The 19304-nt window shown below is 34.4% G+C and overlaps 1 protein-coding gene across 2 annotated transcripts in view; it reads right to left on the reverse strand.

Annotated features, from left to right (window-relative positions):
* The window catches only part of ADA2B (ADA2 2B), a 77453-nt gene that overhangs the window by 39374 nt on the left and 18775 nt on the right, over window positions 1-19304 (reverse strand). For both annotated transcript variants that reach the window (XM_089807016.1, XM_089807017.1), the window contains exons 4-10: window positions 18886-19058; window positions 8912-8977; window positions 8646-8771; window positions 8461-8536; window positions 4455-4530; window positions 4285-4346; window positions 3990-4145 (exon numbers count right to left, since the gene is read on the reverse strand). In XM_089807016.1, the coding sequence (XP_089663142.1) occupies window positions 3990-4145; window positions 4285-4346; window positions 4455-4530; window positions 8461-8536; window positions 8646-8771; window positions 8912-8977; window positions 18886-19058 (735 nt within the window). The remainder of the gene's footprint in view (window positions 1-3989; window positions 4146-4284; window positions 4347-4454; window positions 4531-8460; window positions 8537-8645; window positions 8772-8911; window positions 8978-18885; window positions 19059-19304) is intronic.

The following is a 19304-nucleotide window of genomic DNA, read 5'->3' on the forward strand; positions in this document are numbered from 1 at the left end:
AGCACTTCATTTTTGTCTTACTCGTCCAACTCCTACACTGGAAATTTCAATTGGAAACAATACTCTTCTACTTGTATCTCATCTTTATTTGGAAGGTCTCGAGCAAGAAAATTGGAATGATCACTGATTTTCTTTATTCCTAAATCAAAATCTAAACACAGAAAGAACATAAAGCTTGATACTCAAAAAAAATTGCATGGAACTTATGAAGATAAAATGTAATTTAAGTGTTAGAAAAATTGATAAAATTATTTAATGACACCATTTGTGGAATAAAAGCCAACGCATTATGTGATGTCCCTTTTTCAGCAGGAATTGGAGATTGTGATTTGTTAGCCAATCATTGCAACCCTCATGGGCTAACGGGTTGATTTGAGGGGCTTTAGTAGTGCCCTTCCTATCTGTAGTGAGTCATTTGGGAGCATTCCATCTTTGGCAGGGCAGCGCAAGCAAGGGTCCAATCTGTTGGAGACTTGGAATGGGACTTGGTTATTGTGCTTATGTTATAAAGGTTTATTAATTGACAACTGATTTAATTAATGTTGGAACTTTAACTTTATAATATGACCATGAATGGGGCCCATGTATTATTTAATAATAAAGTTGGCAGCACCAAGGAGGAGGCCTTTGTTTTAATAATATATCCAAATGTCAAATGGGCCCATGCATTATTTTAACATTATTTCAATATATGTATCGAGTAAGTGGACTTTGGCTACATGCGTTTAAGTCATTTGAAATGTATGAATTGAGCTCTCTGGTATCATGAGGAAGAAGGCAATGACCAATAGGGTTTGAAAGGATTTTATTTCCTCTTGGAGATGGAGTTCGATATGCTTATTATTATTATTCTTTCCAGGTTGCCTCTGCGTGAGTTTGGATGTGAGTTGAATTGGAACAATTCTGAGCCAGGGATTTGTGAAATTCATGGTGGTGAAGCACTTAGAACTAGTGTGTTTTACCCAGCAATTTGTGCACATTAGGATGGCATTACCTGTTGAAACTTTAGCTTCAGTCGAGTAATACTAATACATTATATATATATATATATATATATACTGCTGTTACCGATTCACATCGGGTTCTATCATTCTTGGTATTACAACTGCCACCAATACACATCGGATTACTTTCAGATTTATCTGTCATCACCAATCAGGGATCGGGCTTCATTTGTGTTACCATCAATAAACATTGAGATCATTGTCAAACATGTTATCGGGTATGATTAACCTTTGAATGGTTATGGTTAACAAACATGTGTTTATGACCATGTAGGGTCATCACCCTACGTGGCCTTTTGGCCATGTAGAGTCATGTCCCTATGGGGACATAACTCTTCACACTTGTATTTATAGTTACTCTCATCGGTGGACAAGGAAATATGAAAGACATAACATACTTGCAGTCCCAGAATTAACAATAAAACATTGTAGATTATAAATCTACTTTCCAGTCAAGCATTTGGAGTTCCAGTCTCAGCATATGAGAAGTATCTCAAAGTAAGTAAAAATCTGATATAATCTGTTATCATTTCTATCAGAGATCCTACAAATTTACATGGTATCAGAGCCAAGTTCCTTCTCTAAAAGCCTAAACAGCTTGAAGGTAGATCAAGGAGGGTGCCAAGTGATTACCAGATGTGTACAAAGAACTCCACATTGCAGCATCAGAAATTTATTCCAGTTCCCTCCATCCCTGATAGCAGACACATCGCAGATGTCTGACTGCTTGTGCGTGATGGATACAACCTCTTCCACTTCATCCAACACTTCCTCTCCAAGCCCATATTTCACAGAGCTTATGGGATAATATTTTGTCACAAACATGACACACATCTCATCTTGATTGGATGTGAATACCATATGAATCTAAAATGTTACAGACTCACTGTCGGCAAGGAAATGCACAGAGGAGGACATGAGATTGTAGTCTGTGTGCACATATCTTGCATTGATAGAATTTGCCCCAATGGAATATTCTGAATTCATACGGACATCTAAGATTGATAAGGGAAAGATTTATGAAACAGGTGCCCTTTGTCCAAATTGGGCATGTGGAAAGGAAAATGAAGCCTATGAAATTATCATCTGCGGAGTAAGGAGGAGACTAAATGCCCACCCAATCCTTAGCTGAAGGAGAGGATATGTCTTTCCATCGCAAGATGTCAGAGATATTGTTTAATCAAATATTAAAGACCGATCAGATGGGAAATATAAGAAATGATATTTTAAAAGGGAGGCTTATTTTTATCAAGACAAGCAGCACAAGGTAGAGATGGAATAAGGAAGTGTGATTTGAAGGAGTGAACTACTGAATGAAATAGGTATTGCTCCAATCTAATCGCAAGAAGATCAGGGAATATGTTGAACCAAGGCAAAGAAAAAAAATATCCAATGAATCTCACTTTTCCATCTGATAGGAAATGGTCGAATTGCATTGTCAAGTAACCATCAAATATATAGAAGGATTATATATCTAACAAATTGGCCTTTAAATTATATTACTGTATATCTTACGTATAATAGTTGCTGATAAATTTTCTTGTTCACAACAATCCCTTTTGGGCCACTTTCTATTACAGGCCATTAATGTATCAACTTTATAATTTTATACAAAATATTATTAAATAACTATGGGACTTGCTCTCATCTGCACAGCACACTGTTAAGTTTTAAAATTGTACTCTACAGAGACATCACTAAAGTCATGTTACATCTTACAACAAACTTTCTCCAATCGTCTGTCTTTGTATTTTTATTTCTCACTGACTACTTGAGTCTTTCACATAGTTAAAAAGTGTCCAAAAAAGTATCCAGTTTTGATTGCTCAAATCTCATCCCACTAAGTATGGTTTAACACAATGCCACTTATTAGCAATGTAAATAAAATTTCCCATGTTTTAACCATACTCCGCATGTGCATTGACCATGGGCATGACATAAGACAGATATCAATGATCACATCAAACAAAGTTCACCCGCCACTCTGTTAGTTTGTAGCTAGTACATATGTTATTTTGGATATCACATCAAGTTAAAATAATTGTGCCAGATGAATCAGCCTGTGTTTCAATGGAATTTTTCTGTACTCAATTATGAAAGCAAGTCTGTATTTGACAAAACCAAAGTTGCATAAACATGGATACAGCTATGGTATCAGACACAGATGGCCATTTTTTAAGACCCCCAATATAAATACGTCTGGAAATGACATCCATTAAACCCATACACAAATATTAACATTATTTTCTAAGTTATTAGACAATGATTCATTACTTTAAAAGCAATATGGAGACATAATTGCTACACACATTATTATAAGCTGATATAACATTTTACAGTATGCAAAAAATAGTAGAGTTCAAATCAAACAAGTATCCAGTACAGTCGGAAATCAACTTTTTGGGCACGTGTGGATATGGTATACAACATGTATCTTATCAGATACAGATACGCACAGCCAGGGAGGGGCAGAGACATATCCCAGCAAATCTAGTCAACAGTAGTAAGCTAGTTTACAATCTCAAAATTATGTTCAGATATCTACATAAGGTTGGGTAGATTTTATTAAATAAAGCCAGATAACACGTGTAATATTCCCTTCCTTAGGAATGTGCATTCGCCATATTTCCTCATTAACAGTGCTTGAGTTCCATCAACTATTGGAATATGAACCAGACACAAAATCAACTCAAACACAGAATCATTTTTTCTCAATAACCTATACACGTTCTACTTGTATATTTTTCACTCAGATTTCAAATGTGAGACATTAACTTTGTAATAAATGATAAAGATATATTTTCAGAATGCATGTGTGCAAGAATGATCTATAGGAATCCAACAAGCATGTCATGAAAACTAGAGAGTTACAGTAAAATAGAAAATTCCCACCTAACTCAAACAAGCTGATATACAGCTACATATCCTTAATTCTCGATAAATAATAACCAAGTAAATAGAAACACATACTGAAACTTTTGTTACCTTCAGCCAATGCTGCACTTCCAGCACGAAGCCCATTTGAGCCTTCCTTGACTTGAGTTGCATTTGAAGCTACTTTACCTGCACCTAGTGAACTGGTCGCTGTACTATTGCCAGTAAGGCTGTTTGCCTTGCTCTCTCCATTTTCTCCTTCAGTGCCTGACAGGCAAGATGCTACCCACTTTTAGTTTGTAATTTGAAACCTTTATATCAAGATCATAAATAACAAGAAAATAGTTTATTCAAGAAGGTTACAACAGATTATATCATCCATGACAATTGACAAGAAATACAGCACCTGCTGTTAAATTAGATGGGGATCGTCCTTCTGCTGATGCATCTTTATTAATATCTTCCACCCTTTATAAGACAGAAACTTGGAAATTAGATGAAAACTTGCAAACTACAATTTCATGCAATGAGCAGATATTATATTTGGCATAATATTAAGATGAAACAATCTTTTACTTGATTCTTAATGGCGATATAGAAGACTCTTCCTTAGGGGGTTTAGATATGCCAGCATCCCCATATACAGAAAACCCTGCAAAAAAGATACAAAAGGAATATGGCAACCTTATCAGAAAGCATGCCAATTAAGATTATACCTCATTAAAGGGCAATATCAGCATGACTAGATTTTATTAGGACAACAGAATTGAATGCACATTACCACTTATTTAATCTAAAATTTTCACTTTTAAATTTAATATAAGCATTGGAGACATCTCCCTGTAGAGAAGAACAAATCAGACTCGCTCTATATTAAAAAAATTGCAATTAGTGCCTTTTGCTTTTTGATTTGTTTGCTTGTGATTGGCTTTATCCAGGCAGAGCCCACACTAATGAAGCGTGTATAAATAATGCTAAGGAAGTTGATTTGTGTTGCTTGACATCAACTGCAAAACATTTTTTTACACAAAGATTCACACAACAATATTAGGAAATCAATTTACTATTAATTGAATGATAAACACTAACCTTTGTTCATATTTCAAACAACCTTAACATCTCTCACCATAAATTTTATTGCATCACTGAGAATAAATTTTATTCTTCCATTTCTTCTATTGCATGTGCTCTATCATCACCCGAAGAACCACAATCCGAAGAGGCTTGAAATATCAATAAACTTGACACGCCAACTTATATGACAGGTGAAATTCATGATTAATCAAAGCCAAATTGACAAATGTACCAAAATAGTCAAACTTCTTCAAGCCACATTTTCCAACACAAATCATCAACCATCAATAAAAAGTACAACAAAATAAGGATGATGAATGATTGCCATGATGGCATACATACACCTTAAACCACAAAATGCTACCACTCTCCTCCATAACTAATGGATCAATATTAACTGTAAGTCTATAACCTATACAAACCACAATGCCCACCACCAAGGGAAACTGTCATGGTTTACTTATGTCAGTCACAAGCCACTATTTCCAATACAAATTCACAACAATGTTGAAATATTTTGGAAGTTAACTAATAAAAAATAGATATTTGTTCATATTTAAAACAAACCTACCATGACAGACTGTGATCATTTGAAAGTTTGAAACATCTATAATATCTTGTTGGTTCCAGAAATTAAAGCCCCAATTCTAAGGGATAAACATCTTCCTAGAATCAAGAATGAAGTTGACCTAGAAATAGAGACAAACCTATGATCAAAATGAGGACAATTAAGGGCCTATCGACAAGAGTGGATTTAGCTCTTCTGCACTTTGAGCTGAGGCTCAAAAGGGTAGTCACTGAAGAATCTCAGAAGACAATGCAAGACTTTATAAAAAAACTGTTGTGAAATAAAGCTATATTCTATGAACAGTCCTAGAACTAAAATTTTATCACTAACCTATATTTTGCCAACTTCACATGAATTTGCAACTGGAGATCTAAATCAGCAAAAAACTGATGATCCCTTGATTCCATAGTTGTATGAAAAAAGGGTAATTCAGCAGGTGGAGGTGTGATCCCTTGTACCCTTGAAGCTCTATAAATAGATAACTTTAAAAAAAATGATAAATCCACATTCCAATTGGTGATGGCTTGGTGATGGACAAATTAAAATTTAAAAATTTATACTTCCCGATAATGTTTGTCATTATGATATTAAGCATTGAATCAAAAGCAAATAAGTAATGATCAGAGCTAACCTTGTAGCAATAAAGTCAAACAGAAGTTAATAAATAAATTTGCAAATGTTTTTTGGGGAAATTCCTAATCACTTGGCTTCGTATTGTATAGCTTGTATTCTCAAATATTCTTTCACCCTTTATAATACAGTTCATTCATAATTATCCACTTTTCAGTTCAAGTATCCCACATATTGAGTTAGAAGTTAGAAAGACTTGAAGGTAACATTTATGTACATGCTAACTAGCCATCAATACAAATGTAGCAAATATCCATATACAAATTTGCAAATTCTTTCGATATAACTGATAAAAAACAGTGACTAAAAAAATATAAAGATAAAAATAGGTCCTATAAAATACAAAAGCACCCTCTTTCATGATACTCTGGCTAACACAGAAATTTCCTATTGTTCCAGTTACAAAGAATTATTATCACTGTATGAAAGACATCAATCATTGAACGTCTTCAATCTTCACAAGAAACCCCATAACTGTTAAATATTTTGTCATTGATGTCAAATATGAAGACAATAAAAGTATTGGTGAATAAATATGAAGCTGGACACCATTCTACAAGGAAATTGTGACCATTGTGAAGAGTTCTAAGCCCAGTCAAATTTTCTATGCTCCCTACACTCAAGCCACAGTTGTTATTTCAGGAAGAACATGAGCTTATCTACTTTGACAGTAGACATGGTTTATAGCTGCAGCTGGACATGGTCACACTCTAGCACAATTTTCTTAATTAGCGGCAGCTTCTCTGGCAATGATTTATTCCTTTTTTGATGCAATGGTTTTTTGGTGTATGGTGGCTGCAGGTGCTTTTATATTCTGACAGCTTCAGAATTTGATGCTTCGTGGTTTTATTTGAAACAAATTCATTAATTTATTTATCCTTTTTTGTGCAACAGCTTCAGAGATTGTGTGTGGGACAGCTGACGACTACAGATTCTTCCTTTGATTGAGTGTGGAGCAGCTTATTTCTGAAGGAATATATAGATACTTCAGCTGATCTTTCTTCTTACATAGAGTTGGAATTGAACATGTATGTTGTGCATTGAGCTTATCAAAAAAATATTCTTTTGCTATTCATTATCTTCACATTTGGTGCAGGAAATATTTTGATACTCTTTTTCAGCATATTGGAGATAAGTACTCAAGAATTGTATAAGGGGATGGAATATAATTTTTCTATGGTAACTGAAGTGCTGAGTGTGTTATGAGAAGTATTATTAAGTTTCAGTGCATTCAAGTTTGTGTAAAAACTAAAAACTGAAGTTGGTGCTTTGAGAAGGGTTGGTGCTCTCTGTGAGTTGGTGTTCACTTATATAATCTGAGTTGGTGCCTGCCTGTTTATAGAAAGCTATTGATCTGTCTTGGTTTTTTACCCAAAAGGGTTTTCCACATAAATTTTGGTGTTCTCCTTGGTGATGTTTGTTCTCCCTATTCTATCTTTCCATCTAATGTGGTTCATGTGTTTAAAAGTTTGCATTTTTCATGACAATGAATCCCAAAAGTCACTTATATTATGATTGGAAAAAAACATACATTAGGGGTAAATATGGTTTCTCTCTTCCAAACCTCTTGTGTTGTCAAGATCTCTTTCCTTGAAAATGATTGTCAACTTCAGAGTAGTGTCTGATTAATACAACTACTCTCCCTTTTATCCTAACACTGTCAAGAGAATGTGGTCTTGAACCTATCAATGGTGTCAACAAAGATGTTGAAGGAAGCAAGTTGATGGCAGAAATTTGATCCGTTACTACAGATCCCACAGTCAAACTGAATGCAAGTGAAGGCCTCTGGTCTGGTAATTCAGTGTATGCAATTGTCAACTTATGTTGCAAAAGTTTGACCCCAACCCCTTCATGAAGTTTGCACAAAGAATATATGTTTTAGTTTTTTGTCCACTTCTTTGGTGAGAGGATAAGGAAGAACAGACAGTTTATGCCCATAGGCCACCAAAATATTTCAATTTGAATCAATACATAGAAAAGTCATGAATGCTAAATGAATATGAAGAGAAAATCCTTAAAGATGAAAAGGAAATAACTTTGAATTTAAACAAATATGCTAAATAACTATAAATACAAAGATGTCCTGAAATAAAATTATAGTCATTAATGGGTGAATTAGGTTTATAAACTGAAAGTATACCATTAAGGACTTATACCAACCAGAAAACCAAAACATATAGAAGAAAATGTCTCAAATACTTCTGCAACATGTACATATCAATTCTGACCATGGACAAGCAATAATTTTTTTTGTACAAAACTAGGTAATGTCCATTAATAAATTTCAGAGAATTTTCCTTCTAAACCAACCTTTTTTTCCCTCTCCGTGTACCTTGGCCATGGTTAAAAGTTCTGCCTTTGTCTTTCCAATGACATGTGACATGTCCTGAAAAAGAATTGAAGTCTGAAATCTTAGTTTCAAAATAAATATTCAAGCAACATTACAAGCATTGGAGAAAGGTAATATGAATGGAAAAGCTAAGTTGGCACCATACAGGGAGAGGATAACAAGGCGAATTGATGTATGCCTTCATATAATGATCATAACATTGAACTTTTGTTTTTGTTCCCACATGTTCTGCAACTACTCCCCAATTTCCCAATCCATACATTTCAACTCCCTGCATACATAAGAATTTTGAGAATTAAAAATTGCAAATAAAATGAAACTAGCAAACAAGACGTATGGCAGAGGATTAATCTATGCAAAAAGTAAAATCGCAATAATGTAAAGTCCAATAAATCTTCTGCATTTTCATACCTCCAAGAGCAACATCTCTTCATCTGCATTCCAGTCTGGGTGAAAGAGGGGAAATGACAGATTGTCCTTAGGAAACAAGAAAACAAAGAAGCATTATAAATTTAAAATTCCCCAAAAAAAATTAATAAACAGATGCAATGAAAAAAAAAACACAATGTTTGCAGCACAATCTATTTTGATCATCTAATATCTTGAAGCTCTCTGGTTTAGCTACTTCAATTAAAGCTTGCAATTTGTTGTTTGTCAAAAGATAACCCGTTTGATGATGATGTTAAAATTAAGCAAACCTGCTGCTACATTTGATGTGACCATATCAATTTTAGAAAGAAGAGAAAACCTTACCCATTGTTTTTTACTTAATGTCTACAATATACACATTGTTTAAAACAATGGATGTTATGACAAGATTTCATTTGCTTCAAGTTCGGTGTTGCATAACGTAGGAAGATAATACACCAATTTCCAGATTGAGTGTTGAACTCCAAAGGATGTTCAATTCAACTCTAATGTCAGATACTTAACGAATATGATGAATGTTTTGTAATATAAATTGCTTAACATTACTGTATTTTTTTAAATATGTTTTCATCCCCCAAAAATCAGCCTCCTACCCACTGCCATCTCAGAAATCTGTTCACACATTTTGAATCATACTTGTTCCAAAAACATTGGAACTTAGTTGTAAAGTATATGTGACCATTAACTCTAAGACTGGCTAAATCGTCACAAGCAGCTGGAAGGAAAGGAAAGCATTACTGTCAGACATGTGGTGAGGAGTAACAGAAAAAAAGAAAGCAGTCAACCATACAAGTCCCTCCCTATGGTGGCAACCTATGCCCTTGACCCGTCACCACACGGAAGGCAAAATTTCATTTAATTTAAAATTCTATCAGTAAACTATATGTTACAAATTTAATAAGATGCTATGCATTTATTGTTTAATTGTAAATTGCATAGTTCTAAATTTCTAATATAGTACAATAATATATACAGTTTAATTTATATTTATTGTTTTCTAGTCTCATTTATTTTATTTTTTAAATTGTTTACATATATAAATCCAGAAATAATTTTAAAATAATTTAATATAAGCCCTCTATGCATTGTAAACTTACAGCATTATTAATATTAATCTATAAATTAACTATGCTCCATGGAGTTTCTGGGACGGGGACGTTTTAGGGGACGGGACCTCAGGGAACGGCTATAAAATATAGGGGATTTTTAAGTTTTTATATATGGAGTACTAGACTTTAGAGATATATTTCAAATATGCATATCATAACATTGATAAACCATTCACCATAGAATACATGGAAATTGAAAACTATCAAGATTAAAATCAAATGAGAATATGATATGATGATATATCCGAATATCACATACAATTAGCAAAAATGCCCAAAGGCTCCAAGCATCAATGTATCATCATCATGCATGAAATGAAGGCAAAACCTCCCCTTGCATCCAAAATACACTCCTCTTTGGCTGCTATTGTTTTCCTCTTCCTCTTCCTAACTTGCCAAATAACTCAAATGAACAAAAGACTTGACTCTCCTGTGTTTTAAAGCCAGAGTAGGGTTTACTATATTTTATAAATACCTAACGTCCATGTGAGGCTTGCACAGATGGGAGACAAAGCCAAAAAAAACATTTTTTTAAACTTTATTCAACGCTGACTGCGTGCTGGGGAAAAGGGGTCGGGATGGGGTTCCGGGGACACTTGAGGGACAGGAGCGACGTCCCTGGTACGGATTTCCGTACCCAAGTTTCTAGCGAAACAAGAAACGGCGTTTCGGGGACGGTACCCAAAATTGCCCATTTGGCACAGCACAGGGGATGGCCAAAAGGGGTACCCACGTCCCCATTTCGTACCCAGTACAAGTACGAGGGTAAAACCCCAAGAAACACATCCCATGGAGCACAATTTAAATACTACATACACGAAGACTTAACTAAAATTAGAAATATTTAATATCACAATTAAACCATTTTTTATAATAAATATTAATTATTAAAATAAAATTTTATAAAACAGTATTTATGTTCAAAACTTTGGCATTTGTTGTTCTCAATAATTGCTTTTAGACTTGTAGTAGAGAGTGCATTCTAGCTCTTACATCCACGATGCCAAGTTCCAAATATACTGTTAGAAATATATAACTATCATTTGTTGTCATTGATGTCAAACATGGTGTTCCAGAAGTTTCAAAGGAGTTTGAGTTTGAGCTCCCTCAAGCTTTGTAATCACGAAGTTTGCTACTTGTAGTGATGTGGGTATGTATGCTGAACCTTTAGTATAATGGAAGACTAGTATGTTCCCTACTACAGAACTGTGGAAGAGAGGAACGTTTCTTGTATGGTCTCAAAACAGTGGAATACATGTATGTATCCTGCATGGTCTCAGATCAATAGAAGTCGGGTGCTTTTCTTGTGATCATGAGTAGATGGTGTTTTACAGTGCTCCTGTGTTATACTCCTATTTCCAGAAGTCTGGTTGGTCCACATATCTTTTATTTTGCTATAGTAGCAGTGTGTTACATTGCAGTTAGCAGTTTTACAGTTGCAGTTATTTTTCTTTCCAGAGCAGTTCTCTTTCAAAAGTCAGGTAGAAGTTGTACTGCTACTCATTCAAATGAGTTCAAATTTTTTCTCTTGCTTGTGGTGTTTGCTGGTGATCAGGAATGTGTTCCTAGGGTTCCGGAGACCATGCCATCTTGTGTTGTCATTCTTTCCAGTTGTTCTGATCTGAAAATATGCTATGGCAACTTCTGACATGGCATATTGACATGGCTTCTGATGTGGCATATAGTTCTCTCCATGGTGTGTGGAGGTGTAGTTATAGTTGGCAGTTGGCTTATATACGCTTGATTTATCTTTGGTTGTTGTTCTACTTATTGCAAATATGGCATTGGGCATATGTGTAGCATGTTCTTGGTCCGTCTTTATCCTAGGATGGATCATGCTTTCAGTTTTAGATCTGGGTGCTTTATTTATTGATTGTGGAAATATCAGATTTAGGTCTTATACTTGATGCTTATATCTTATCTAGATGGGTTCATGCCACAATTGAAAAAATCACAGATATATTACTATATATCACAAGCCAAAATGTGAAACCATAGTTCCGAGAATCACGGCGATTCATGCGATTCACGCGATTCGGCGATTCGATTCAAGCCAAACGATTTTTTGTGAATCGGTGAATCGAATCAGCGATAAAGGGTTTATGAAATAAGTTACTAAATTTCAAGGGTTTTTTAAATTTTCCGATTCGTGGCCGATTCGATTCCGATTCATGGCCGATTCACGATTTGATTTGGCCTTGCCGATTTCGATCCGATTCCAATTCTTGTTACTTTGTGTGAAACAATATGATTGCTCAGATATTCGGACCTGATATTTTCAAACAATCACAACATTTTTTGGTAAAAAATTGCAGTATCACACCATATATTTGACATGAAATCGACAGTCAGATAAAAATGCAATTTGTTAAATAATGTGTACGATTTTTAGGGTTTACTTTTCATTTTTAACTGACATGAAAGACATTTCTTAGCAAAGAGAAGATAGAGTGAAACATAAAATGCAAGGGTTTAGGGCTTTGATGGAAAGAAAAAACATAGGCATTTAGGTTTTTGACTTGGAGCTTCAGCAAATAGTTTGAGTTCATCAATCATCAATTGTTTGCAACTTTACAGAATTAAATATTAAGATATTGACGAAAAATCTTAGATAGATACTATACAAACTTCATATATATAAAAAAAAAATCAGTTAATATATATAAACTGATTTTTTTTAATTTCAGACCAAATATAATGAATATTAAAGTGATTTTAAATTAATAACTATTACATTCAAAAAACATTGCAAAAAAAATATTAAATATCATATAATTTCCAATTATAGAAATAAAATGTAATAGATGATCTATTCAGAAAACATGTTACAATATAAATGTGCTAATAAATAATAAAAATCACAAATGAACATTAATATATTTGGTAGATGTTTAATATAAATGTGTTAAGAGGGCCCAATGCTAATTTTGTAAACTCTAATTGCTATGTTTTTAGCGCAAAACTTTGATTTACGTATAGTGGAAAATCTGAAATCAATACATGTTCTACAAATTTGGTGTATATGCATGTATTTTAAGAATATTTCAAGAAATTATATATTTTCAAATCTTCGATAAAAGTGCTGATATATTTCCAATTTTTTAGTCAAGTTTTTGGCGAGTCCCAAGTTTTTAAAAACTTCGGGCTAGCCGAGTTATTGCCAGGTCTGAGATTTTCAACTATGGTTCATGCTATACGAGACCTATGTATTTAATGATTATTGCTTACCTGTTTGGGTCCTTGGTTCGGATGTTCTTGGTATTGATACTATTTGCATTTTGCTTATGCCTTGGCCAACATGGAACTCATTTGAAATATCTTTTTGGTTTGGCGGACATTGTTGTAATCTCCAATGATCTATTTTGTCTATAAGGAGTGTTCATGCTTTGGCAAAACGCAAGCATGAGGGAAGTGAAGTGTGCAGACCAGTTCAACAGTCAACAAAGCAAAGTTCAGTGACAGTGGCAAAGAAGGAAAGGCAATCATAGTTTGCTACTAGTGTGGACAATTTTGTGTAGATCAGCTGCATTATCAGGAGAATATAGTTTTATCTACTCTGAAGAGTTGTAAGTACTTTGAGATAGTTAGTCTTGAGTACTTGAGTTTTTTATTGTATATTGGTACTTTGGCAATGCACCTCTATATGCAATTCTGGAATTGTGAGCTCATGTTTAAATTGTAAGGTAGTAAGCCTTCTTCCTTATTCACATTCATTGTTGTATTGGCATTGAGCCTATGATTGGTTTTCCGGAGCAGTGAGCTCCAAATCTTTTGTACTCAGATTATATACTACAGTAATTATCTTTATGGGCAAGTTCTCACCGTGGTTTTTCCCAATTTGGGTTTTACACATATAAATCTCAGTGTTCTTGTGTTGTTGGTTAGGTTCTTTACTTGCACATTGATACTTGAGAAGGTTACTGAAGTTAGTTGTTAGGATTTGTTTTATGCTGACTCAGCCCCCCCCCCCCCACCCCACCAACAAGCATCCAAAGTGTGCTCACCATAGACTCAAAAATATAATGAATCCTTGAGGTAGGGCAACACCATGCAATGCTCCCTATTAAAAGATGCAATTGCATGCTATGCTACACAAACAAGATCCTAAATGCATATTTATGAGTGTCTTAACTAAGCATCTCAATTGATTTCACACAACTACTTATAATTCTATTTTTCAAACATTATCCAATACAACTAAATGTGTGCTACAACTAAGCATTGCCATCAACCAATATATATTATAGTATCATACCCCTTGGACCCTAACATTCCAACCCCCTAACATGTTTCATACTCAAACACAAAAAGAAATAGAATGGTAAAATTGCTGTTCATTACAAACATGATACCATGCTCTATCATAAAGTCATCCATATGTGCTTGATTGTACCTAACCCCCCGCTTTGCTCCATATTTTGTCGTCACTGTGATTCCATTTGCCACCATACTAATTATTCAATGTAGATCCATAACTATAAGTCATGTGATACCATGATTGTTCATTCTTTGTCCTCCTTTGATACTAGGATTGCAGCCACATGAATTTATCTCTCACAATGATGTGGATGTATACATGTTACACCTTTTCTGCTATCTCTAGATCATTCTTTGATATATTGTTCATTTGGATCTTGCATAGAACCATCGCTTTCCTCTTGATCCTTTTTTAAATTTTCCTCTTGTTCTTCTTTCAATTATTCAACTCCATTCTCTTTATCTACCTTGAATTTGCTTTGGTCCCCATTATTTGTGATATCTTACAAAGTTTCATTTTTTTCCCTATTTTAAAGCTTCATTAACTTCTGCACATTAATGTATACCATCCCCTAAACCTTTAACCAAAGATATCCAAGAGCAATATATAACATATTCCTGTCCAAAGCATAATTATTTGAATGTGAAACATTATGTCCATGGTGAATCTTACAAACTATTTTGGTCTTCCTTGATCTTCTACTTTTAAACTTAGAGTTTCTTGGCTAAGTCATTGTTGATGGAAGTTGTACTTTTTGCTAGGTGTTATGGATATAATGGCTTCTCTCTTTGCCACCATACTAATTATTCAAGAAATTGTTGATGGAGTTTATAAATGAAATTGAAATATTAAATCTCCATTCCTTGGAAAGAAATTGCATGTACTCTTATCCTATGTCTTGTACACCTCCATTGTTAGTAACAACGTCTCTTCATTATCATTGTCTATGTGTTTTGCTTCTTATTGATCATCCTCCTAATCCTTATCAACTATTCCTCCTTTTGTCACTCATATATATAGAAAACTTGTTATGTTTTGTCCCAGGAGAACTTGATCATGCATTGAATAAAATCAGAACCACCATCCTATAGTATTAGCACTGCCATTAAATCTAGGAACCTCAATGAAAATGAGGATTTCAAAAAAATCACCTTAACAATCATAAAGCTAAAAATGAAATAGTGAACGAAAGTAGATTCAAATATTTTCTTCCACTAACCAAAAAAGCAAATTTTAATTTCCTCGCTAGACCTGCAATATTTATAAAATTTGCCCTAATTTCACATTTGAAATCAGAATCATGAGATCAACTTAAAATCATAATATCTCCCCCGATTCAATACTAACCTATATATGGCTCTCTCTTGCCTAAGCACCTCAATGTATTTTCCAATGACCACTTCCCCACTCGTGATAAATATTTATATTCTAACATTTCCCAATATTAGAAGATGTATGCCACATGTCACCATCTTCATCAACCAATATAAGTTATAACATCATACCCCTAGGTCATAGGTAAATAACTGAATTGCAGGGTTCGGACAATGCCAGCCAGGTCTGGGTCCAGGTTTGTCACGGGTCCAGATTCAGGCTGGGTCTGTGGCAGGTCTGCGAAGGATCCAGACCACAGACTGTGGGTCTGCACAAGTTCCTACAGCACTGTCTGGAATATGACTTTAATCTGCTAATTGAGATATGGTTTTGAACTTTTGGTTGCTAAATAATGATAGATTAGATAATTTTAACACTAGTAAGTTGTTCAACTTAACATAAATCCTAAAGAGAAGCTGCTTAATACTTTCTGTATAGAAATGACCAAGTATATCAGATCTTGTATCAGCAATCAGGCAAAGTTTGATCATACACAACTCCACTAAGCACACGTCAGTATCATGTCCTCTAGTGTCAACAAACTAAAAGTTGCATGTGACTAGAACTATGACTTACAATTCTGAAATTCAACTTATCTTGGACAGTAAATTCAGATTGGATTTCTCTTAAAACCTAAGTTGCCGGTTCACATTCCTTTTAGGATGCGGGTTCGAGATTCAGGTTCGACATTCGCTCAATTTTTTTTGGACTGGGTTCAGGTTTGTTTTGGGTTGGTCCGTACAAGATATATATATATATATATAGATTCTGTTAAAATATTTCCAGATGTGCTAATCATTTTCTTTGCTCTGTCCTATAAAAACTTACATAATAAGGGATGCTAATCCTCTTGCCTCTTGCCTCTAGCTAATCCTCTTGTCGTTTCTTTAAAAAAACATAAAAAACTTAACATTATAAATTATAATAAATACCACTTTAGCAAAGAATAAAATGGTGGAATATAGGAAATACCCGTGCTGTTAACTAATGGCAAAGGAAAGAATTTGTTAAATATAAAATTTTAAAGTACTGTGAAATGCCCCATGCTAAATTCTGTCCAGTTATTTTTATGTTTTTTTTTTCTGTCAAAGTCAGTTATCCCATCTTAGGACAGAACATGAATTCATTGTCAATTGCCCGCTAGTCAGTCCACTGTAAACTGAATGAAATTTTGTCACTGTCAATCGACGCCATAGAAGTTCCATCATGCAAAACTATAATTCTGTCGTATGCAGAACAGAATTCCGTTATCAGCAGAACAAAAAAAATTGTCACATATATTATATTCTCTGCTAAATGACTATGCCTGCATTTTTTGTAAGTACTGTCGCACAAATTTCTGATGGTTCTTCCGTCATGTTTCTCTGCAATTATTGCCTATGCCTGCATTTGTTGTGCCTGTGATTTTCTGTAAAATGAGTCGCGATTTTCTGTAAGTGCCGCTTTTCGCTGAGCCGGTGCCGTTTTTCCTTACAGAAAAGACAAAAAAGAAAATTTAAAACTTCAATAAAAACAAAACCAGACTCAGTGTCAGGGGAAAATACATCCATATTCGCTGAAAAACAGTGAAACATGTTTCCAAATTGTTGGGAGAAGTCTGAAGTCAGTCAAAGTCGCCTCTAGTTTGACCAGGGGGAGCCTGCCGCATTTACAACGAATTTTCCAGGAAAAAAATGAATATGATACAAATTTGAACCGAATTTGAATGTCGAGCGAATAGACTTTCAAATTCAGGGGTCAACCAGCGAATATGGTAACTTAGCTTAAAACTAGCATAATCAAAGTGATGAATTCTATGTGTATTTCATTAAATCTCAGTTTATAACATTCATATCCAGCATTATGGTTAGCCTTAATAGTTGTTGTTTTGCATATTGTGGGTTCAATTACTGAAAAATATCATAAAATCCAGATTACTTGTATTGGGTAAATTACAATGTTCTCAGTGGATGACTATCTACAATTCAAATTCGAAAGAAAACTACAAGAATTGAATCCAATATCTGCACCTGAGTTTGTAAGTATTGAATAAACAAAAAAGAATTCTTTAGTTCTCCATCAGAGAAATATAATCCACACTCTTCATATAGATTAGGATCGTCTGCATTATCTTTTATAATCCAGCATTCTTACGATTTTTTGCATGTATAATGCATATATACATACACATCAATGGAGTTACTAAAGTTAATATAGTTAGCAGGGAAGAAAAACTATCTGGGAGAATTACGTAGAAATCTTAGTTTTTGTCAGGGACTATGTGACAACTACAAAGTACAAACACCATCTTGGATGCCACAGCAATCTTCTGCATGAATCAACTAGCAATATACTTGGGAACCTTTAAACTGAAGATAGAAAAGGATTCTAAGATCATTACGAACAGCCTATCTAGGGGCACAGCTGAAAATTCTAAGGTACCACAAATCTTAAAAAATTGTAAGGGAGTTGTGGAGGTACTCAAGGAATTTACAGTTAAGCATTTTATCACGAAAGCATTTCAGTGGACCAGCCCACCAAATTCAGAAATGGTGTTATCATTGTTATGGGTAGGCATTTGGTTATAGACCCAGCAACCACCCCTCCTCCCTTTGCTTGATATCATTAGCAAAATACGCTGATCCTCCTAGGAGGCAGGGACAACAAAGAAGCCAACAGTTGCACAGAATAGAAGGTGTATCTTCTTATCAACTTCACTTCAGATTTTCACTGTATTACATGATAGGACTTCCATGCTACGGATGAAGTTGGACAATACAATGAATTACTTTCTTCTGAAATTTCTGTTCATATTATTGGAATGTTATTTGAAGTAAATGATCTGAGTGCACCCATGGCATCTATGGATATCCTAAATAACACTTGACCAGTTTGGTGATGAGAACCCTGACTAACCCCCAAACTTTTGCCTACAAAAAAATCAAATAATGGCATGTTTTTCAGCAATAAGACTCAACCACTCAAGTGTGCAACAAGTACACATCTGATGTGTTCCAATATATTATGCAATAACATGAATTCAAGATTTTATTGCCCAATGAAAAAAGATAAATTTCCTGCTGGTACTAGGGTGAACTTGTATGTATGGTCAAATTGTTGTCTAGATTGACTGAAATTATGATCACTACTAGAAAAAGTCATCTGAAATTACAAATGCCTACCAAATAATATTTCAAAAATTATGATAACTAAAGGATGGCACCTTAGTCACTTACCATAACCTTGTAATTATGATTGCTCTTGTGAGGAGTGACCTCAACACCTACAGAAAAGCACTCAACACAGAGATCAAAATCAGGGCATTTAGCACATTTGATGCGTATTGTTCCAGAAATGTCCTTGCTGCAGTAATTGCAGTGATACAATGCCCTTTTTCCTTCATTTGCACCTGCACAATACCCAAAACAAAGGAAAAATGTTATCAAGAATCTGACTATTTATAAAGCATGATATCCTTACTAAAGACTATTTGTAGAAGCATGGTTGCTTTCAAGCAAAAGAAATGAGAAAAATCTGTTAATATCCATAATTTGGAACCCTCATTTTGTTACATTTATTGGTCCATTAACATCTTTTTGAGCAATCAAAATGCCATCATATAAATTTGAATTGAAATTTAAATCATATCACTTCT

Source organism: Cupressus sempervirens, chromosome 10 (genome assembly GCF_028749045.1).
Source record: "Cupressus sempervirens isolate cs-2001-9-10 chromosome 10, ASM2874904v1, whole genome shotgun sequence".
In the NCBI taxonomy this organism is placed as follows: domain Eukaryota; kingdom Viridiplantae; phylum Streptophyta; class Pinopsida; order Cupressales; family Cupressaceae; genus Cupressus; species Cupressus sempervirens.